The 24,332-nt window shown below is 40.8% G+C and overlaps 1 protein-coding gene across 1 annotated transcript in view; it reads left to right on the top strand.

Moving 5' to 3' along the window:
* Positions 1-24,332, top strand: part of LOC110208384 (deubiquitinase DESI2-like) — a 98,268-nt gene that overhangs the window by 59,711 nt on the left and 14,225 nt on the right. The window contains exons 2-4 of the mRNA XM_020986405.2: positions 18,149-18,221; positions 20,430-20,523; positions 22,039-22,180. Coding sequence (XP_020842064.1) covers positions 18,149-18,221; positions 20,430-20,523; positions 22,039-22,180 — 309 coding nt within the window. The remainder of the gene's footprint in view (positions 1-18,148; positions 18,222-20,429; positions 20,524-22,038; positions 22,181-24,332) is intronic.

Below are 24,332 nucleotides of genomic sequence, written 5' to 3'. Positions count from 1 at the left end.
GGAGATAGCCCCCATTTTCAATATTAGTCATGTTGTGAAAGAAAACACAGACTAAGAAAAAACCATGAAAAAAATAAAGGAAGTGGAAAAATAGCATGCTTTGATCTGCTTTCAAATTCCATCAGTTCTTTCTCTGAAGATGGATAGCATCACGAGTCCTTTGGAATTGTCTCGGATCATTGTACTGCTGAGAATAGCTAAGTCATTCACAGTTGATTACCGTACAATCAAATCCTGTGATCTAAACATGGAAATGTCTCACAGGAAGAGAAGATAGGGAAGAGCTGAAATTTGTATGAATGGAAAATAGTACTCACAATGAAGAAATTATGGATCTTTCAAAATTATTGGATTAAGTAAAATAACACATTTTTATAACATTTTATGTCTATAAAGCATCTTACATACATTAAATCATTTGATACTTATAACAACACTATGAGATAAGCAATGTGAGTAGTATTAGTCCCATTTTATATCTTTAAGTGTACACTTACAAAAGAAACTCAGGCTAAAAAAATTAAGAGCTTTCCTAAGGACACACAACTTAGAGCTGACCTCTATAGAGCCTTAACAATTTTTTTCTTGATACCTTTCATTTTTATACCACCTTTGTTTCCAATTACATCCCTTCCCCTTCCCTCCTCAGGGATCTATACCTTAGAACAAAAAAAAAAGTGAGGGGGTAAAGAGCAGTTCAGCAAAAGTAGCTAATATATCAGAAGAGTCTGCTACAACAAGGTGTCCCAAAAGTCTTTGTGCAGTTTTAAGCTACTAGGGTTCTAAGACTCTATGTTCTTCATTCCTTTGACAGGCATTTATTGTCATTTCTTCTAGATATTGTGCTAGGCACTAGGTATAAAAACATAGGAGTCTCTGACTTCAGGGAGGGCTACCTTGTATGTATAATGTTCCACATCCACAGTATCTGGCCTCATAGAGCCTGGCAAAGCCTTTTACACATATTATCTCATTTGGTTCTTTCAAAACAACCCTGTGAAGTAGGTGATATGAATGATGTTATCTTTATCTTATAGATAAGAAAAGTGGGGAAGGGAATAAGCATTTATATAGAACCAAGCAGTGTGCTAACCACTTTGCAGATATTATCATTTGATCGTTTCGACAACCCTGTGAGGCAGATGCAGTTATTATCCTCATTTTATCATTGGGGAAACTGAGGTTAAGTGATTGCCCAGCTAATAAATGTCTGAGGTCAGATTTGAACTCAAGTCTTCCTGACTCCAGGAGCAGAACTTTATCTACTGCCTCTAACCAAAGCTCAGAGACATTAAGTGACCTGCTCATGGTCACACGATGAAGTCTCAAAGGCAGTTTTGAAGCCAAGTCCAGCATTGTACCTGCTATATCACATTCTGGAGCTGGGCCTGAAGTATTCTGATATCCTGGGAAGCGTTATGTGGATGTGTGTGTGTTTAAACAATACTTCGCTGCTTGAATCGCTCTGTAGAAGCTGTGTGGATTGGCAGGGCACTGGTATTTCAGCCTCCCTACGATAGCTGCCTTGCGCCCTCCAATGTCACTATTACATTCATCCTAGCTACAGTCAGATATTGAATCTGTGTTCGGTGCCAAGAAAGCCAGCCATCTGGTCACAAGGTCAGTGAGGACCTGTCCAAGCAAGATTGGGTGGGGAGGGAGAATGGGTCTTGTGTTGTATTATTCATGGTTCTAAATGAAGCAGCTATTGGAAAGATTTCCTGGCTTGCCCACAACCTTCTTTAATCCTCCAGTCCTATCCTACAATAATAACCCTAGAGCTGGATGTGGAGTAGGGGTGGGATAACAGGAAGGGAAAGGAACAATCATTTATTAAATGCCTACTATGCCACAGGCACTGGGCTAAGTACTTTACAAATATTATCTCATTTGACCTTAGCAATTATCTATGCCAAATCCCTTATTTTACGGACTCAGATTCAGGCCCAGAGAGGTTAATTAACTCCCCTACAGCAGTTGGTGGCAGAATTTAAACCCAGATCTTCAGCTTCACTATCCCTTTGAACTCACCCTTTAGTGTATGTGGGTTGAGAGAGGCAATGTCATGTAGTAGAGAAAAAGGTGGCCATGGAGTCAAGAAACTTGGGGTTCAATCCTGCTTCTGATATATACTGGTTTTGTGGGCAAGTTACTTAACCTCCCTGGGTTCTAGGACTATATGTCATTCATTCCTTTGACAGGCATTATATTGGCATTTCTCCTAGATATTGCTCTAGCCAGTAGGGGTACAAAAACAAAGGAGTCTCTGACTTCAGGGAGTTTACATCCTTTAAAAAAATTTCCTCCCTGGGAAGTGGGAGCGTAAAACATAACAGAAACTTAGGTAATTAAATGCAGCCTCTTGAAGGAAATGGAACCTGAACTCAACCTTAAAGGAAACTATGAGGGAGAGGTGGACAAGTGAATTGAAGGCATGGGGGATGTCTGTGTGTGAGGAACAGCAAGTAGTACATGGAATGTACCTAGAACATGCCTGGAACATAGTTTACCTGAAGAAGAGTAAAGTGCAGTAAGTTTACAACAGTAGTGCTGGAGCCAGATTGCAAAGGGCTTTAAGTGCCAAAGAGAGGCTTTTATATTTGATCCCAGATGCCACTGGGGACCAGGAGAGTGTCCTGAGCGACACAGTCAGACCTATGCTTTGGGAATATCAGCACCATAACTATATGAAAGATGGTTTGGAGAGGGAGAGAGACTAGAGGCAGAGAGAATAATTAGGAGGCCATTGCTGTCATCTAGGTGATAAATGAAGAGCACTTGAGCTGGGCTGTATGAAAAGAGAATGGATAGAAGATATATTTTGGCAGTAGAATTGATAAAAACTTGTGTTACAGTCAAAATAAGATAAACTAAGGCACAAAGTTCTGAGTGTGGTAGACTTATTAGTAAACCATAAATTTACCAATAAATAGGATCTCAGTTTCCTCAGCAAACCCAAGACCCTGAATGAAGCTCTTTTTTATATTCTGGGGACTATAGAATAAAAAACAGGGCTTCGTAGGTGGAGAACAAGTTATGATTGGTTACAAGAGCTTGGCATCATGAATGGTAAAATCAATATGATTGGTTATAGAGCTGAGGTGTGGGGGACCATATGATTGGTTAGAAACTGGGAATGGGGGGCTAGCAACAAGACCTTTCTTCCCTCCTGTGACTAAGAAATGTTCATTGTTTGAATCCATCTGCAAGGTTAGAGATAGTGGACCAGACTTCTTTGGACAACAAACCAGACATCCTTGAAGGATAGCTTGGTGGTGTAAAGATACTGGACCAGACTGCTTGGTGTCCATGCACATCCTTTAAGGATAACAATTCCTTGAGGCAAGAATAGAACAGTGATTAGCAAGAGAACTAGATTTCTAAACTTAACTCATTACAGGCCAGTTGAGTTTCTGAACTAAGTTCAGAGACAAAGAACCATGACTTAGGCACTTAAAGGACAAAATCAATTAATTGTAGATAAGATCAATTAAAAAAAGACACAGAATCAATCTGATCATTTCACTTGGAAGCTGATTAGATGTGGGGGTGGGATGAGAGATAGGGAAGAGTTGGAAGTGATCCTGAGGTTGTGAATCTAGGTGTCTGGGACAATGGCGGCATTTTCCATGAAAACTGAGAAAGTAAGATTAAGGAAAGGTTTGGGGAGAGAGATAATGAGTTCTGTTTTGGATATATGTTTAAAATGTCTGTGGGACATCCAGATGGAAATGTCCAAGAGGCAGTTGGTGATGTCCAAGAGGACTGGAGCTCAGGAGAGAGACTGCAGTTAGTAGATGTGTAAATGCAGTTAAACTGTCTCTCCAACGTACAAATCAGATCCTCAGAACTTTCATTTTCTAATATGGCAATCTGGGGGCTGTTTGCTAGCAAGGGCTTTAGAGTGCTCTTCTTGATGTGATCTACAGACCTAATTTAGAGAGGCCAAGATCACCCTCTGCATTCCAGGCCATTGCCAGTCACCTTGACTTTCGTCTTGCTACTGGACTTTGATGACTCTGGAAGAGAGAGTGAGGCTGATGACTTTGGGCAACTCTGCCTCACTTAAATCCAATTCACCAGCAAGTGAAGACATCACTCTCACAATGTCATTGGCCCTTTTCAAGAATGAAGGGCCAACAACAGCAGCAATAGACTTCACATAACTTCAGATGAGAGTCCGATCACGCCTTCTGAGCGGAATTACCACACTGATGTAGGTGTTGTCTACATTAGAATGTAGAATGTAAGCGCCTTGAGGGCAGTGACTGTGACACTTTTGTCTTTGTATCCCTGGCACATGATAGATTTTTAACAAATGCTTGTTAGTTGATTAATGGATGTGATCTGCTTGGGTAGATTGAATCAGTGGATGAAGTTTTCATACTGGGAGTTCCTTATACCAATGAAATCACAGATCGAGACATTCTCTCCCCACCTTCTACCCCCATCCCAGAGAACGGCTCCCCTTTCCCAAAGGTTGAGAATAGTGGTACGTGGGTAATAACTACAGCTTTGTGCTGCACTATAATTTTATAGAAGTGTTGGTATGGGGAGCATCAATTGCCTCATTTTATAGAGGAAAACACTGAGTCATAAAGAGGCAAAAGGACTTGCTCATAGTCACGTTGTTTAGTAAACAGCAGAATTAGGAGTCAAACCCGGGGCCTCTAACGACAAATCCAGAGCTCTTTCCATTAATAACATCAAAAACAGTAATAACAGCAATTTATATAGCCTTTTAAGGTTTGCAAAGTACTTAACAAACATTATTTCATTTTATCCTTACAACAATCCTGAAAGGCAAGTGTTATGATTATTATCCTGATTTTACAGATGAGGAAACTGAGGCAGACAGCGGTTAAGTGATTTTCCCAGGGTCACACAGCTAGAAGGTGTCTGAGGCTGGATTTGAACTCAGGTCTTCCTGAGTCCAGATCCAGTGCTCTATCTACTGTGACACTTAGCTGTACTCAATAAATATTTGTTGAATTGAATAATTAGAATAATAATGTATCTTGCATTCACATTATTATTATACTCTTGCATGAACAGTAGCATAAAAGATACTATTAAATACATACATACATACATACATACATACATATATATACAATTAGAAAAGGAGAGAGGACAGCTATATCTCAAACATCAGATATGTCACATTGCAGCCTTTTTGGGGGAAGAGTGGCTCAGTACAATCTTTTGCTATACCTGAAAAATAACTTGGCACAGCAAGTCTCTTTCATAATCTAGGGAGAGGGGCAGCTAGGTGGTGCAGTGGATAGAGCACCGGCCCTGAAGTCAGGAGGACCTGAGTTCAAATCCGGCCTCAGACCAAACACTTGACATTTCCTAGCTGTGTGACCCTGGGCAAGTCACTTAACCCCAATTGCCTTAAAAAAAAAGCATAATCTAGGGAGAGTGAGCATATTTTAGCCAATAAATCTGAATAATTCAGATGAAACTATTAGCAGATTTATTTTGCACTCTCCATTTTACATTGATGTAGACCTGGCCTCCCAGATCAATTCTAAGGTTGACAGAATTCATTTGTCAAGATCTCTGACATATGCTGTCTGAATGCCAAGTATTATTTTATTAACAAAGCAGATTATTCATTTTCTTTATGTCTATTCCCTTTTATTCCTATATCACCCTTCTCTCAGTGCTCAACTCTACTCACTGATCCAAAAAGGCACCTGCCATAGCACTTTTGTGCCCAAGTTATTATCACTCCAAAAACATCCAGGGACCACTAGGTTGGGCTGATTTGTGATATTTATCCATTAGACTGGTGGGGGTGGGACAGGGACCAGACAATAGCTGGGCTGCTAACCCTTTATCTGGCAGGGATTTGGCCACCTGGTTGAAAACCTCTCTCTCCTTCTGGAGGGCCAGAAGGAACCTCCCTGCATTTGCATATAGAACCATAGTCTATTTTCCACCTGTACTCATATATTCTGTAGGTCTCTGTGTGAGATCCTAGCATCTTTGTCCTGGCTTCAATATGCGGTGGCATTTCACTTCTGACTTCCCTGTAGATACAATTGATTGAGCCAAAGGCTCTCTAGATATGGTGGGCTGTATAATACTGAGAAGAGAATAAAGAGTCTTTTGTTCTGGGATCAAAGAATTTCCAACTCTTCATACTAGTGAGTGTGTCTTTTGTTGGCTTTCTGACCTCTCAGACACTTACATCGCTCGACTTACAATTTTAACAATTATATAGTGCTTTAAAGATTGAAAAATCCTTGACATAAATTTGGTGATTTGAGCTTCACAAAACACTGCAAGATAGCTATTTTAAATATTATTATCCTCATTTTATAGATAAGGAAACTGAGTCTCAGAGAATGAGGAGAGTTTGGCAAGACCTCCTATGGCAAAATTGGGACCAATGAGGCAGGGGTTGTTTCATGGCTACCATGACGGCTTCTGTCCAGGCTTTTTGGGCTGAACCTACTTCAACTGAACCCTTTGATCAGTTTCTTCTTGTCTTTTAATATTCTGGGGCATCAGGTTTTCTGATTTTAGGAAGATCTGGTGAGGGTGGATCCTAGGCTCCATCCCAAGATGGGTATACATCATTGTTTCTTCTTCTTTACCAAAACTCTAGAAAGAGAAGAGGATATTTTTGTAGTGGCTAAGAGTTGGACATTAAGGAGCTGCCCATCAGTTGGGGAGTAGCTGAACAAGTTGTGGTATATGATTGCAATGGAATATTATTGTGCTATAAGAAATGATAAATAGGCTGATTTCAGAAAAACCTGGAAAGACTTACATGAATTGACACAGAGTGAAGTGAGTAGAACCAGGAGAACATTATACATAGTAATAACAATATTGTATGATGAACAACTGAAAATCACTTAGCTTGTCTCATCAATGCAATGATCCAAGACAGTCCCAAAGAATTCATGATGAAGCATGCTATCTGCCTCCAGAGAAAGAACTGATGGTGTACAAATACAGACCGAAGCATACTATTCTTCTCTTTCCTTCCTTCCTTCTCTTCCTTCCTTCTTTCCTTCTCTTCCTTCCTTCTTTCCTTCTCTTCCTTCCTTCTTTCCTTCTCTTCCTTCCTTCTTTCCTTCTCTTCCTTCCTTCTTTCCTTCTCTTCCTTCCTTCTTTCCTTCTCTTTCTTTCTTTCTTTCTTTCTTTCTTTCTTTCTTTCTTTCTCTCTTTCTCTCTTCCTGTCTTTCTATCTTTCTTTCTTTCTTTCTTTCTTTCTTTCTTTCTTTCTTTCTTTCTTTCTTTCTTTCTTTCTTTCTTTCTTTCCTCCTTCCTTCCTTCCTTCCTTCCTTCCTTCCTTCCTTCCTTCCTTCCTTCCTTCCTTCCTTCCTTCCTTCTTCCTTCCTTCCATCCTTCCATCCTTCCATCCTTCCATCCTTCCCTTGTTTTGTTTGAGTTTTTGTCCACAAAATGACTAATATGGAAATATTTTATATGATTGTACTTCTATAAATTATAGCAGATTGGTTACCATCTCAGGGAGGGGTAAGGGGTGAGGGGAGGGAGGGATAGAATTTGGAACTCAAAACTTTAAAAAAATCACAATGAATGTTAAAAATTGTTTTACGTGTAATTGAGGAGAATAAAATATTATTTTAAAATGAGAGGAAGATGATCAAGATAGCAAAGGGATTGGAAATCATGTTAAATGAGGATTTCAGAGTCACAGTATCTGACTTCCTTCTAAATACTTCAACCTGTACTGGTACCGAAAAGAACAAAATAAAAAAAAACCTTTCCGCTGAACTGGGCATGTTTAGCCTGCAGAAAAGACTTAGGGGATCATACCAGCAGTATTCAAGGATTTGAAAGGCTTTTATGGAAGACTCTGCTTTCCCTCAGAGGGAAGAATGAGGAGCAATGAGTGGAAATGACAGAGAAGCAATTTTCAGCTTGAGACAAGGGAAGTTAGAGCTGTCCAAAAGATGGGATAAGCTGCCATGTGAAGGGAATGAGTTCTCTATCACTAGAAATTTTCAAAGAGAGGTTGGATGACTACGAGTGTGTGTGTGTGTGTGTGTGTGTGTGTGTATGTGTGTAGGTGTTGTTGTAAAGGGGATTCCCAATTCTGTTACTGGTTGTACTAGATGATAGCCACAGTCACTTCCAACTCTGAATTTCTGTAAGCCCAGGTGGATTGTCACCGGGGGAGAGGAAGTTTATCTATACCATATGTAGAAGTCCTAGAGATTTCTGAGGAGGCATCCATTCCTCTTGCCTATTTTATTCAGAAATCAATGTGACTTGGGTCCTGTTCAGTGAGAGGTTACTACCTGCTTTCCACTATCTAGTTTCCTGGATCTGTAGGCTCTGACAGTGAAAGCTTCCTCTGGTATCAATCTTTGTGTCATTAGGGGATTTATTTGCTGTTTGGGATCATGGCTCAATGGTTTCTCCTATCCTATCCCATTAGCTCTCTCTTTTCTAAGTCAATATGTGGCACAGGGATCCATTTCTTTTTGAGTTTGATGCCACTGGACTAGATTATAGGGAACATAGAATTTAGAGTAGGACCTAAATAGTCACCTAGTACAAACTTTCATTTTGCAGTTGAGGAAACTGAGGTCCATAAAGGAAAAGTGACTTGCCAGAGGTCACACAGCTAGTTAGCTCCTGGTTCCCAGTACATTTTTTTTTTTACTATATATACCATGATGTCTAAGGAGCAGCTAGGTGATGCAGTAGATAGGGTGCCAGGCTTGCAGTCAGGAAGACTCATCTTCCTGGGTTCAAATCTGGCCTCAGACACATACTACCTGGGTGGCCTTGGGCAAGTCACTTAACCCTGTTTGCCTCAGTTTGCTCACTTGTAAAATGAGCTGGAGAAGGAAAGGGCAAACCACTCTAGTATCTTTGCCAAGAAAACCCCAAATGGGCCACAAAGAATCAGACACAACTGAAACAACTGAACAACAACAGATTCTAACTCCCTGTGCATAGCATTGTCAGTCTCAGGAGAATCCTCACAGCCCACTAAGTATTTCTCCCGTCTCTCACCTCAGTATTATGTGGCCATAGAAAGCTCCATCTTAGCAGGGTGGGCATTTTAAGCTGACTGCTGCAGTCTCATGCCCATTTTTTTCTTCCAGAGCTATGGGTGAGCCACTCTTCCTCCCCCATCATCTGAGTCTCTCTTTTGCCTTGCTTTGCTTTGATGTTCTGCCTGGGTACCATTAGAGCAGGGAGGGGCGAGTGAGCCTAGGCCTACACCTGCATGGTGCCCAGACTCCCTGCCCAGGACCTCCTTCAGTTTCCTGAATCTGCCAGATGGCATGACCCTTTGGTGCTCCCCGTGCTTCTCTTCTGTTACAAGCTTTCCCTGTGGAAAGCCTGCTTCTGGGTCAGCATTGGAGCAGGCAAACACCTTGAAGCTCTGTGGGGAAACTGGTCCATCTGTCACTCTCCCCCCATCCCCATTTGTCCCTTGATTAGGCAAGATTTGCTGCTTTTAATTGAACTCGGTGAATCATAGTACTTGTAGGCACATTAGCCAGTATAATTCAGGCAGAATTAACCATTGCTGTCTTTTTTCAACCCCTTCCCATCTCAGCCTACTCTCCTAAACTGTGGAGCCTGAGCTGTGTGCCAATCCAAGTCTGGCGAGACCCCCAGGTAGCCTTTAAAGTTGGCACCTCTTCAATCTCCAAAAGCCATCCCCTATGTCAGTCCCCAGGATTCACCTTCTTCTTGTAGATACTCTCCAGTAGCAAACTCAGAAAACAAGGGGATGATCCTGGGAAAGGCGTTTAACCTCTCAAGGCCTTAATTTCCTTGTCCATAAAAATGGAGGTAATAATATTTGCAATCCTACCTTACAGGAGAAAAGTGCTTTCTTTATAAACCTTAAGGCATTATACATCTATAGGGGGGTTGATCATGAAAATTCCCTGATCAACTTGATGAGGTTACAAGGAGGTGAGCCTTGGTCTGGGGCTTTGATTGCATCTCCCTATGGAAGATATGGGGAATTCATTGAAAGGATCAAAGACCTCTCCTGGACATTAGGGATAATTTGGTGTACTTAGACTGTCTCCCACCACTCCCTCTCCTTTTTTTTGGGGGGGGTGAGGTAATTGGAGTTAAGTGACTTGCACAGGGTCACACAGCTTGTGAGTGTTATGTGTCTGAGGCCAGATTTGAACTCAGGTCCTCCTGACTCCAAGGCTGGAGCTCTATTCACCGCACCACCTAACTACCCCTCACCACCCCCTCTCCATCTCACCCCCAGTACCTTTCTTCCCTACCTTTGGACTAGGCCTACAGAAAGAGTTTTAGTATAAAGTCTGTCTTTTCTTTTGGAGGCAATCAAGGTTAAGTGATTTGCCCAGGGTCACACAGCTAGTAAGTATCTGAGGCTGGATTTGAACACAGGTCCTCTTGATTTCAGGACCAATGCTCTAACTACTACCTAGCTACCCCTTCTGTCTTTCCCCCTTCTTTCAGAGTGATTTAGAGTAGAATTTCTTAACCAGGGTCTGTGAACTTTTTTTCCAAGTATTTGATATCTATATTTCAATAGAATTGGTTTCCTTTGTAATCCTATAGCTTTTATTTTAAGCATTTAAAAATATTATTCTGAGAAAGGAATCCATAGAATTCGCCAGATTGACAAAGATAATCTCTAAAACCAAAAAGGCTAAGAATCCTTCCCCCCAGCTTCCTGAAATTTTATTATTTATTTATTTTTACAATTCTTTAAAATAATTTTTTTTGAGTTCCAATTTCTTTCCCTCCTTCCAGATTTTTTTTCTCACATATTGGGAAGGCGGGCAATATGATATCAATTATACACATGAAATCACATATGAAATGTACTTCCATGTTACTATGTCACAAAAAAGCAAGAAAAATAAAGAGAGTGAAAAATTACACTTCAATTTGCACTTAGAGTTTATCAATTCTTTCTCTGGAGGTGGACATTTTTTATTATGAGTCTTTTGGAATTGTCTTGTATCATTGTATTGATCAGAATAGTCCTTCACAGGTGATTGTCATTACAATATCCTTATTAATGTGTACAACGTTCTCCTGGTTATTCTTACTTAACTCTGCACCAGTTCATATAGGTCTTTCTAGGATTTGCTGAAGCCATCCTGCTCATCATTCCTTATAATACCATTGTATTCCATCACAATCATATGACATAATATGTTCAGCCACTCCCCAATCGATGGACAAATTCCTTGATTTCTAATTCTTTGCCATTAGAAAAAAAATGCTATAAATATTTTTGTGTATATAGGCCTTTCTCCTTTTTCTTTGATCTTTTTGTTATAGAGACTGAGTAGTGGTATTGCTGGGTAAAAGGGTAGGCACAGTTTTATAGCCCTTTGGACATAGTTCCAAACTGTTCTGCAGAACAGTGGACCAGTACAATTCCACCAAGAGCGCTTTAGTGTCTACATTTTCCCACATCCCCTCCAATATATGTCATTTTTCTTTTCTATCATGTTAGCCAATCTGATAGATATGAAGTGGTACCTCAGACTTGTTTTAATTTGCCTTTCTCTAATCGACAATTGTTTAGAGCATTTTTTATATGACTATAGATAGCTTTGATTTCTTCTTCTGAAAACTGCCTGTTCATCTCCTTTGACCACTTATCAATTGGGGAATGCCTCTTATTTTTATAAATTTGACTCAGTTTCCTATGTATTTGAGAAATGAAGGCTTTATCAGAGAAATTTGCTGTAAAATGTTTTGATATTACTTCATTGTCCGTGGTAACTTTTAGTAAAATGTAGTTTCTTTGATTACCTCTTTTAATTAGAGCTATTTTTGCTTTTGCTTTGCTGGAGATCATGGTTGCTACCCCTGCCTTTTTTACTTCAGTTGAAGAATAATAGATGCTTATTTTTTACTCTGTGTATGTCTTTCTGTTTCAAGTGTGTCTCTTGTAAGCAACACATTATTGGATTCTGCTTTCTAATTCATTCTACGATCTGCTTCTATTTTATGGGTGAGTTCAAGGCTAATAATCCTTTATCTAGAGAGAGCTGAAATCAGAGACTTTAGAGCAGAGTTTGGTCTTCAGGGATGTGACTGCCTCTCTGTGGGATAGTTAAATCTGCTCCAAGGAAGACAACTCCTTAGCTCAAGTGATACTGGCATCTGGTGTAATGGTAGAGTTATGAGCTTCTGTTTGGCAATCAGTTAGTTGTAAACACTTATTAATTGCTAAATATGTACCAAGCAGTATGCTAAGCACTGAAGATACAAAGAAAGGCAGAAGACAGTTCCTTCTCTCAAGGAGTTCACAGTCTGATAAAGGAGACAAGGTAAAAACAACTATATTCAAACAAGCTATATACAGTATAGATGGAGATAATAAACAAAGGGAAAACAATTGAATTAAGGAGGATTGGGAAAAGATTTCTTTCCTTCAGGAAAGCAGGTGGGGTTTTAGCTAGGACTTGAAGGAAGCTAGGGAGGAGGCAGAAATGAGAAGGGAGAGAATTCTAGGCAAAGCAAATGCTTAATAAATGCTTGCTGTTTGATACTTGGACCCAGCCGTGGATAGATATCAGCAGGGGCCCACTACAGTTATATATGCTCTTTTAACCCTATGGCCTCAGGAGAGGGGAACCTCAGACTCTAGGATAGGGAAGGGAGGGGTTTCTTAAACAGTTCAAGTGCCTAGAGAGTTTAGAGAAGCAGGCTTCTAGAAGTAGGGATGAAGAAGTACTTGGGCAATGCCAGCCTAGGTTTGCCTCTAGCAAACCCAAATTTGAGAGTTTGGGGACCCAGCATTTGAGAGGGGAGGAGGAGAAGAAGAAGAAGAGGAGGAGGAGGGAGGGGAGGAAGAGAGGATGGAGGGAGAGGAGAGGAAAGGAGAGGAGAGAAGAGGAGAGAGAGAGAGAGAGAGAGAGAGAGAGAGAGAGAGAGAGAGAGAGAGTGAACGAGCACTGAGGCAGACAAGGAAGAGATTATTGAAGGCCACTCGGTGGCTGATGTGTCTTGGAACAAAGATCTTGGACTGAGGCTGCCAATTGTGTTCTCCCTTTCAAGGACCGAGGTAGATCAACCCTTTCTCTTTGTTTCTCTCTGATAGCTGGTACTGTTATATACTCTTTTCTTTTTATCTAAAGTCTTTTATACAGATCTTGCTTTATATAAAAAACCCCCACCACTGTAAATCTTGAAGGCTTGAATTACATGTTTGTATACTTAATCTATGCTAAGAAAAGAAGAATTTTTCTCTTTCATTGGCAGAGTCATTGGAAAACTAGGTAAAAAGAGTGTTCTTCAGGACCCAGGCACCACTGAACTAGCTGAGCAGGCTGGGCATCAGACCTGGGCTCGGTCTGGAGGCCTCAGGCTGTGGTAGAGTCCAAATCTATTCATTAAAGGTGTTAATGGGGCAGGGACCTAAACAAGCATGGTCTTGGTTGGATCTTTTCCACTTATTATTGCAGGCCTCCTGAGCTCTGTCCATCTTGTTAGAGAGACCACCTTATATACTCCAACTTATAATAGGAAACTCTAGTTGAAGGGTGATGTTATGACTCTTATGATGTTATTATCCATTCAGTAGTAACTGGAATTGTTATTAGGGCCTAATAACAAATGAGTACCTGTTTTTCCAAAGTGGTATAGTAATTGATCACTGTGGGGAGCTTGTACCCTGGAAGCCTTGTGATCATTGAAACTAATCACTTCTTGGTGACTGCCAAAGGCTCCATTTGGCCTGCTCCTTATGGACAGAGACATTCAAAACCATCAGCACCAGGGAGTCATGGAAGACGAGAGCCCGCTGGACAACTGGTTTTAGGTTCTCCAGGGTTGTAGCTTGTTCTGGACCCTACCTGAAAGAGGCAGACTTGCAAATGACTAAATAAATTGGGGTCAGCAGAATGCCCAGGTAGAGACAAAGAGTCTACTAGCTCCTACGCTCTGTATTGATTTGTGGTGAAGTAACCATCAGCCATTTGTTCCAGATCATGCCAGGAATAATTTGAATTCTCCCCATTCACAGTATCCCGCCATTTTTGAATGGGTAGGTTGGACTTTGTATTTTCTTTAGGTTGATTTCCTACCTCTTGTCCCTCATATAGGCTACTTTCCAACCTAGACTCTCTGCCATCATGGCCTTATCTTTGGTCAACATGATGTCATCAATATTGTGATGGATATTAATGCCTTCAGGGACTGAGACCTCTTTCAGGTCTTTGCTCATCAGATCATGGCTCTACCAGGTAGTTGTTAGCCCCAAAAGATGGTGAAAGTATACTGGACTCTTTCATATATGAATGCAAACTCTTCTTGGCTAGTTTCAGCCACAGGAAGAGAGAAAAAGGCATAATCCCATACCACTCACCCATGGCCTGGGCTGCCTGTTCTACCATATAGGAGGTTTGGAATGGTTACAGTAATTGGCATGACAACTCTGTTCAGCAGCTTGTAAGTTGCCAGATGACATCCACCTTACTCATTGGCCACATAGGGTTATTGTAAGGAAAAAGGTGGTAGCAAATTACTTTAGCTTCCCTTGTCTTCCTCACTAGAGAAGAAATAGCTTTTGTACCTCTTCAGACCTGGTGTTTGATGTTAACAATATAGGATTAACTAGGCAACTCCAAAGGTTTCTGTTTAGCATAATGCACAGTAACTGGCATAGAGGTTGCTATCAGTGCTCATATAACTACTGACTCCTAAGAGTGCATGTTGTACTTGAGTGGCCTGGGACTGCCAACACAAGTTCCTTATAGAAAAGGGTGTCAACACCCTCTGCCCATCTAGAAGGGTAGAGGATGGCATACTTTATCCTGTTATCTCCAAAGTGCCCTAAGTTCCTCTTTACATTGATAGTTGCTATGTTGATGAATTCAAATTTCTCTACTTGGTGTGTGTGCACGTATGTGTGTATGCGTGTGTACATGCACATCTAACGGTTCCTGACATCGACAGATCTTAGGATCTAAGGGACCACAGTAGGGTCCACCAAACCTGTTTTTTTAAATTTTAATTAATTTAATTTAATTAAATAATTTAACTTAATTAAAAGTATCTTTTTAATTTTATTTTTAATTTTGCCCCCTCCCTTGACAATGCCCCAGTGGAGACCCTTACAGAGGGAGATCACCTTTGCTAGGCCGGGCTTGTGAAACTCCTCATCTTAGCCATCTGAAAATGGAGAGAGTTCAATTCCCATCTGGGGCCACTAGCCGTTTTAACTGACTTTGCAAATGTAAATCCTCTATGAGATTCCCCAAACTAATGTAATTGGAAGCTGAGAAGAGATATTCATCACCCCATTTAGACCATGACCTCACCAATCATTGTTCTAGTGATTCATCAGAGTCTCATCTAACCTTATCCTAAGCCTCCTCAACTTCTTGTTAGTCAAAGACCACATGCCCTCTCACCCTCAAATTGGAAGTAACCCCTCTAGGGGTGGTGATAGGATAGGCTCAAGATTTCCTCACTATTGGGGAAGGTTCCTTTTTTTCTCCTTGCTCTCACTTCTATTATCTCCCTCTATGGCCCTGATTTCAGTAGGGCTATTTCACTTTTTTTTTTTTAATCTCCAGGTTGGAGACTATACTTAATGCCCATAGGTCAGTCTCTGTTTCCATCAGTTTCACGACTTTTATTTGTGCTATTACTCAGTTCCTGAATTGTACTCTGACTTCAAGGTGCAGTCCTCAAAGACCAAAAGCACATTCATCCATTTCCAACAGCTGATAGTTTGCTTTGGGTTTCCTTAAGCTGGCAATCCAGTTTTTCTAGGGCCATTAACAACAGGCAGGGAATGAATGCCAACAATATCCTTATTCTCCTTGTCCACTTTCTCGAAAACTCAAAGACTAATCAATGAAGACCCCTTTTTGACCCCAGGGGGAGGACTTGCTATGTGTGGCTAAAAGTAGCAGTCTTCTATACCAGGCCACTCAATCCCATGGAACTCCTCTCTTTCCCCACTTCAGGTATAAGATCCTTATATATTGATTGTATAGGTTATTCCAAATGTTCAGGGCCAGGTGAATCTGGTAGTCCAGGCTAGGGATTAGAATGAAATGAGACACTTACAAATCACATAACACTTAACAAAAGAAGGTTATTCCACAGTAGCAGGGAGGAGAGATTCAGCAAGGATGTAATGTTGGTTCGCTTGGATGCTACTCAACTTAGTCTCATTTCCCTGATTTCCTACAGTGGCACATTCAGTCAGAACCACGTCCTCACCCTTCTTTCACCTAATGGTTTTTTAAAAAAAATTTCTGTTTGCTAATGTATAAGGCACTTCGATCCTATCAAGGGTGGGAGCTACTTCCTTAAAAAAGCTGTGTTCCCGGTGTGGTCAGCTATTTTGAAAATAAAAGCTTTGAGCAAACATGGCTGCAAAAATAAAAGTATTTTTTTATTCTACAACGGATTTTACAAAATTGAAAAGATTTTCTTAAAGAATTAATGCAATTAGACTGAGAAGAGAAGCAGTCAACTAAGAAAGATCTTTGCAGTGAATTTCTTTGACAGAGGTCTGCTATGCAATCTATATAGGGAATTGATACAAATATATGAGAACAAGAGCCATTGCCCAATAGATAAATGATCAAAGGACATAAAAAATCAATTCTCAAAAGAAAATAGATAACTACATAAAAATGTTCCAAATTACTAACATGAACAGAAGTTCAAATAAAAGTAATTCTGAATATCCCCCTCGAACCCATCAGTTGGCAAAGATGACAAAAATGGAAAATAACAATAACATGTATATGAGGTGACATTCAAAGAAAGACACAGTTAGAAACCGGTGATGGAGTTTTGAATTGATCTAACCATTCTGGAAAGCAATTTGGAACTATACACACACAAAAAAATCACTAAAATCTGCATGCCTTTTGACCCAGGGATAAAACTACTATACCTTAAAGAGATCAAAAAAAGAAGAAAAGGAACCAATTGTTGAAAAAAATATTTATGGCAGCTATTTTTTGCTGTAGCAAAGAACTGGAAACAAAGTGGATTCCCATTAACTGGGGAATGACAATAAATTATAATATATGAATGTAATGATATATTATTGTGCCATAAGAAATGACAAAAAGAATGGATTCAGAGAAGCCTGGGAAGATTTCTAATGCAGAGTGAAGTGAGCAGAACCAAGAAAACAATTTATGTAGTTACTGCCATAATGCAAAGGAAAATAATTTAGAAACATTGAAGAACTCTGATCAGTGTAATGACCAATCATGTCTCCCAAAAGATGATAATGAATCATGCTTCCCACCCCATGGCAGGGACGTAATGGGCTAGAGGCTGCAGGCTGAGAGATATATTTTTGGACAGGGACAATGTGTGAATTGTTTTGCTTCATTTTGCTTATTTGTAACAAAGTAGGGCTTTTATTTTGGGGTGGGAGAGGAGAATTGGGAGGGGATTTGTGGGATAGAAATAATGAAGCAAAAAGGAGAGGAAACAGCATCAATGAAATGAGAATAATACACCAAAGAGAGTATAGGGATGTTCAGAAGGAGACATTGACGAGCAGGGTAGTATTGGCACTGTTGTGTTAAATGTAATATATACTTTAACAAAGGAAGTTGTTGTATAATGGTGACTTCATATACACAGTTTCATATACAATCCTCTTTTTCTGTTCTTTGTAAATATCATGTTTGTTAAGTTCATAATGAATATATTTTAAAATACGATAATTTATATAACAGGGTAGGGTCTAGGATTTAAGAGTTGAAAGAGACTTCTGATATTGCCTTATTTTACAAATCAGTAAAATGTGGACTTAGGAGGTAAAGTGGTTTGGCCAAATTTTTCATGCATCTAGATAGTGGCCGAACTGGACTTAGGAGCCAAATTGCCCAATTCTCAACCCAATGCTCCTTTCTTTATGCTGACAAATGATTTATCCTCTGAAGTGAGATAATATTAATATATTGGTTATTCACTCTCAGTTATAGCATGAAGAATTCTATAATTCCTGAATATTTTAGGACACTCCAGTTACTTTAATCTGACTCTATATATAGTTGCCTACCCTTGGACTAGAGTTCCACTTAGGATTTTGGCTATCTATGGGCTGGATTTTTCTGGAAGGGGCTCATGAACTATGGAACAAGAGTTTTCCTGGGGTTGTGACTGCCCTTCTAATGCTCTTTTCTTCTCCCTACAGTACTGGATCAATGAGTACACTTCTACTCTGGGCATTGGTGTGTTCCATTCAGGCATCGAGATTTATGGCCGAGGTAGAGCCTCCTGTACAGTTAACTGGGGGGGTGAGGGTGGTGGTGCTGATTTAATTTGGGGCTTTTCCATGTGGGATGATGGGCTAATCCCGTGGGGAGAAGGTGTGACGAAGTTGGCGAGTAAACACACAGGTTATTGGGAAATACAGAGAATAAAGGCCAGAAGAAGTAATAGGTCTGTTTTCTGTAACACCCTTAGCAACTTTTACCTGAGAAGTGAAACTGATAGGGGAGGAAGGAGGGCAGCATGGGGGAGTTCTTGAAGGGGGTCATTTTTGTAGGCTCTGCTCGGGTCACATCCAAGGGCATCTCCTAGTCAGGATGAGACAATGGCCCTAAAGTCTGAGAAAACTTTCACAATGCTGAACTACTAGACAGATGGTGCAGTGATTTAAACCATCATCGCATTCTGCAAAAGTGGTCCAAGGGACCCCTCAGAGACCTCTAGGCAGATTTGATATCGCACCATAGATTTAGAAGTGGCGAAGACTTTAGTGGGTCATTTAGTATATCTCCAACTCTCTCACTTTACAGATGTTACAATCCTCCTGCAAACATCTCCAATATCATTTCCTTTTAGAAATTATTATAGTACTTTGAACAGAATGGAAATAAAAACCTCATTTAAAAAGTCACAATAGGCACAAGAACTCAGACTTTTGGGTACTGTGGTCTGACTATACCAAGACTTAAAAACTAAGAGTTCTTTAGTAGAATCTCATCACATCATAAATGCATAACCACATTGCTTTGTTTTAAAATAAAAGTTTCTTCTGCAAACAAGGAAATACAATTTAGTAAAGTTATATTATAGGGCAACTAGATGGTGCAGTGGATCAAGCACTGGGCCTGGAGTCAAGAAGATCTGAGTTCAAATCTGACTTCAAACACTTAACTAGCTGCGTGACCTGGGCAAGTCATTCCCTACTTGCCTCAGTTCCTCATCTGTAAAATGGTGACACACCGGAGAAGAAAATGGCAAACCATGTATAACATCCATGGAGTCATGTAGAGTGGGACATGACTGAACAATAACAAGTTATACTATACGGATGGAAAATCTTTCAATATGGACTAGTTGTGGTTTGTTAAAAGAGTGAGCTACATATTGAAGCTCTGATACGTAGCACCTCAAATTTATGAGCCCTACACATTTTTTTTTTAGGCAATTGGGGTTAAGTGACTTGCCCAGGGTCACACAGCTAGTAAGTGTCAAGTGTTTGGTTAGAAGCCGAATCTGAATTCAGGTCCTCCTGACTTCAGGGCCGGTGCTCTATCCACTGTGCCACCTGGCTGCCCCCAGCCCTACACATTTGAGATGAAGATATGCTCATGTTTTGATAGTTGAACCACACCTCAATGTGTTCCATTTCCAATGGGGTGTCATTTCTAATGAGGTCAAGAGAGGTTACATTGTTTGTATTGAGGGCATATAAGTAGTAAGTTGCAGGGATGGGAACCCAGTAGTACTCTTTCCTCTCGTCCTTCATTTTAACACTTTGGGGGGGGGTAGATCATGCTATTCATGACAAACTTGCTATCATATTAGGGGAGGACTTTGACTCAGACACAAGTTTTGTATTCAGAATTATTCGTGATTTAGGCTATGTTTAAGTTTTGTATTCAGAATTATTAATGATTTAGGCTATGTTTGGTACAAGAGAGGTGGTTATATGTGTGTTCTGGGCAGGAAAAATCCTGTAGGAGCGTAGTGTCTGCCTGTAGGAATATCCAATGGGCCCTAGCCTCCTCCTGGGAACCTTAAGAATCTCTATATTCAGGGCCCTCATATCTCTTTCTCATTGATAATGTCCATTGTCTTCATTGAAATGGGTACATACTAAGCAGGTGGTTTTACTATGATTGGAAAAGGGAACAGGAAAATCCTGGGAGTCAGGAAGGTAGAAACTAAAGCCCTATGCCTAGGCCAGAATACTGTAGGGTCTGGGTTCAACTTTATAACCCAGTTATAGCCAATATTGGGATTAAGAAGAAGACCATTGGTAAAGATCAGGAGGTTTACGATGAGAGAATTGGGAGGGTTGTGAAAGATGGGGGACTATTAGGGAAAGAAAGAGGAAGGTCCCAGAGGGCAAAGGCAGAGACTGCTGTCCTGATGACATGGCCAAGAGAAACCTAATGGTGGTTGTTTCTGAGGCATCTTCTCTGATTTATCTGACTCTTGTGATCTCTTCCTCCCTTGTTTAGAGTTTGCCTATGGGGGCCATCCTTATCCTTTCAGTGGGATCTTTGAGATTACACCTGGAAGTGCAGTGGAGCTGGGAGAAACGTTTAAATTCAAGTAAGGAACCTTCCTCCCCCGGCCCTTCTTCAAATCCTTTCCTAGACATTCTTTCAGGGAAGTTCCTTATTTGGCCCATTAGTCCCCTTCCTCAGTTGGCTTAAGCTCGAGGGTCTATCCCAGGCGGCTTCTTCAATGGATAAAGTTATAAATATGATCCAGAGGATGCTGAGGTTGCAAACTGGAGACATGAGAGTTTTGGGGGGAGGTGTTCAATGACGTATGCTTAGTGTAGGAAAAGAAAGGAAGGAGGGAATGGGGCTTGACCCATGTCCTCAAATTGGAAGAGTGATTGTTCATACTTTTACATGAAGTCACGCAATGTCCTAAGTCATTCGGTGTCCCCAAGGCATTCTTCTGAAATAGAAAATGGGAGGAGCTCAGATGTTCAAAATTCAAATATGCTGTGCTGGAAAGAATCTGGTTCTATGGTCTTTCATTATTGGTGACTCCATACTGGTATATCTTGGGAGAATGTATGAGGAACCAGGTCAAAGCCCTAGTTCTAGGCTCTATTCTCACTTTCCTATCCCCCTGAGGACAAATATGAGATTTGTTCTAAGTCCATTGCATTATTGCTCTGGCCACTCACTCTTCTCTCACAAGTCCAAAATGTATTGCTGTGGCTCCCAAGTTCAGCCTTCACATTTGCCAGCACTGATTCTCACTCGTCAGTCTCACAAGAATATATATACCCAGAATTCTTTCACCCAACAGAGAATACTTTTTAAGCTTCCATATTCACAGCACCTAGGGCCACAAGCTATTACTTAAGTTTGCGCAGCATTTTACAATTTAAAAAACATTTCACAAATATGATCTTATTTAATCCTCATAACTACATAGGGCATCAGCTCTTGCATGTATTATTATTAATTATTATTTCCATTTTATAGAGGAGGAAACTGAGGCTTGGAGAGGTTGTATCCACACATGGTCACATGGGTAGCGAGTGATGAAATTGGGACTCCGTTTGGCTCTAATCAATATTCACCATCCCTGAAACTATTGTTTTTTTGTGCTTCTAGTGGGCTCTTAATAAATGTTTGTTGATTGATTTTAAATACTCTGCTTCTCCTTTCCCCAGCTGCAAATGCCTGTTTCTCCTTCACAGACACTTCGATAAAGTTGGAGAAGGAGAGAAAGAAATCACAAAAGGACACAGCTACTTTTATTGTCCTCCCTCAGAACCACAGTGTTTTGTGCTCCGTGTGTGTGTGTGTGTGTGTATGTATGTATGTGTGTGTGTCCGTGTGTGTTTTCATGTATGTATTGGAGGATCTATATATAGCCTTCCAAGTTGGAAGATATAAATTTAAGACTTTAGAAGTTGGCCTGGTATATAAACAGAATGATCATTCTCTGCCGCACTAGAGGAACTCTTTTGGTGAACCAAGCTCCATTTTCCCCTCTTGCTTCTCAGGCCTCTTGGTCAATGGGGTTGTCCCTACTATCCACAGGGGTTGGCTATACACAGCTGGAGGTCTTCTCTCACCTTAATATTTCCTGCCACAGAGAAGCCATAGCCCTGGGCACCACTGACTTCACAGAAGAAGATGTGGACAAGATCTTGGAGGAGCTGGGGAAGGAGTACAAAGGCAATGCCTACCACCTCATGCACAAGAACTGCAACCACTTCTCAGATGCCCTGGCAGAGGTGAGCGTCAGCAGGGGCCTTGGGTTCATTCATTCACTTCATTCCTGGCCTAGGAGAGGAGTCATGAGATCTCGGTCCCGGTGCCAGCTACTTCTCTCTGGACTTCATTTATAAAATTGCAATGGGAATTTGGCACATGCTTAGATGCCCCCCAAGATAGCATCACCAACTTTAGGTGGCCTAGACACGTGCCAAGCCCCCATTATAAAAGTAAAAGGGAATAGACTATATAGTAAGATTCAGCATGGCCTAGAACAGTGATTCTTAAGCTGGTGTTCATGAACCCACTTTTAAAAAATATTTTGATAACTTTATTTCTATATGATTGCTTTCTTTTATAATCTCATGTATTTAAAGACATTCTGAGGGGCAGCTAGGTGGCACAGTGGATAGAGCACCAGCCCTGAAGTCAGGAGGACCTGAGTTCAAATCCGGCCTCAGACCAAACACTTGACACTTACTAGCTGTGTGACCCTGGGCAAGTCACTTAACCCCAATTGCCTAAAAAGCAAAAAAAAAAAAGACATTCTGAGAAGAGATCCTGAGGCTTCATGGGACTGCCAAAGGGAGCCATGACACAAAAAAGAATAAGAACCCCGGGCATAGAGGATAATGGACCAACCAATCTTGGCATCAGGAAGACCTGGGTTCAATCCCTGCCTCTGAAATATACCAGTTATATGAGTTTGGGCAACTCACTTAACCTCTCAGTGGCGTAGGGAACTTTCTAAGTTGCGGATTAGTTGCTGATCTTCGTTGATAGTTGGAATTTTCACATACAAGTTCTCTACATCAGTAGTTCTCCAAGTGTGACCTGGGGACCCTTGGGAATCCCCAAGATCTTTTCAGGGCATCTGTGAGGCCACAACTATACGGTAAATATTGATAGATCCTGCATAAATAAAAGTTCAATAATTTTTAAGAGTACAAAGGGATCCTAAGACCAAAAAGTTTGAGCTGCCTTATATTGGTCTAGGCGGAAAATCTAAATAATTAATTGTAGCTCTAAGTTTTATAACAATAACTACTGAGCAGTTACCATGTTCGGGCATGGTAGAGATTTAGAACCTGACTTCAGAGCTCTAGGCACTGTCCTAGGTACTAAGAGAGGATTCAAAGGAAGAGAAACAATTAGAATACAATGTTAACACATGAAACAATTAAAGAAAAACGTTAAGGTATCCTAGCAACTAATGCATAATAGTGTATTGGGGACTGGATTGAGGGGATAGGCCTATGACCCACATCCAGTGGTACATATATTCTGGCTGTCTCCCTTGCTTGGAATTCTTTCCCTCCTCATCTCCACCTCCTGTCTTCTCTGGTAGAAAGGAAAGATATGATTATTACAAGTAAAGGGAGTAGCCTGAGCTTTTTATTGCTAAAGCCAGGGAGCTTGAAAGGACAGGGCATGGTAGGAGCCAGAGGAGAAATCTTTCGAGCCTGACTCAGATCTCTTTCTTGGCAGCAGCTTCCCTCTTATCACGGCTCTGCAGCAAAGGTGAAAGTAAACCCTGCCCTTCGTGAGTTTTGCTCTTGTGACCGCGTCGCTCTTCTGGGTTTGTATCCTGGTTCAGCTAAGGCGGCTGTTCTCAAGGGTCGTGTCCTCAACTTCTGCTGGTCCATGATGCTCCTCCACGCACCCTATGGGCCAACTGAAAATGCAAGCCGTGGGAAAATGCACTGCTGAGGCTGCTGTTTTAAGTCTATTTCATCATCGAAAATTTTACTTTGTCATGTAAAGCGCAGTGATGCATTGAGACAGAGTTTGTGACAAAAAAGAGACTGACCCTTCTCTTCAGAGGTCAAGATCCTTTTAGGACTGATCTTGGTCCAGTATTGAATGGTGAGATTGGAAGCCATGGCTGAGAGTGGCCCCTTAGAGGAGTGGCAGAGAAAGAGTGAACTAGCCCAGAATGGAATTTTGAAGGGCTGATTGAAGTCAGCGTTGAGTACTTAATCCTTTTTGGGAGCCGCTTGTGTTTGGAGCTCATTTGAGGTTTTAGTTTAGTTTTTTTTTTTTTATTTTTTGGTCTGCTTGTCCTATTGTGGAATGAGTTCAGAACTCTATTTGGATTGCTCTGTGCATAACAGGGATCCATGAGGATGTCTTAGTTTTTTCAGGGATCTGTTGGGGAAGTTTGGGGTGCCT

This window comes from Phascolarctos cinereus, unplaced genomic scaffold (genome assembly GCF_003287225.1).
Source record: "Phascolarctos cinereus isolate Bilbo 61053 unplaced genomic scaffold, phaCin_HiC Scaffold_3;HRSCAF=262, whole genome shotgun sequence".
In the NCBI taxonomy this organism is placed as follows: Eukaryota; Metazoa; Chordata; class Mammalia; order Diprotodontia; family Phascolarctidae; genus Phascolarctos; species Phascolarctos cinereus.
The sequence above is the reverse complement of the archived record's forward strand: the minus strand, read 5'-3'. Positions and strand labels throughout refer to the sequence as shown.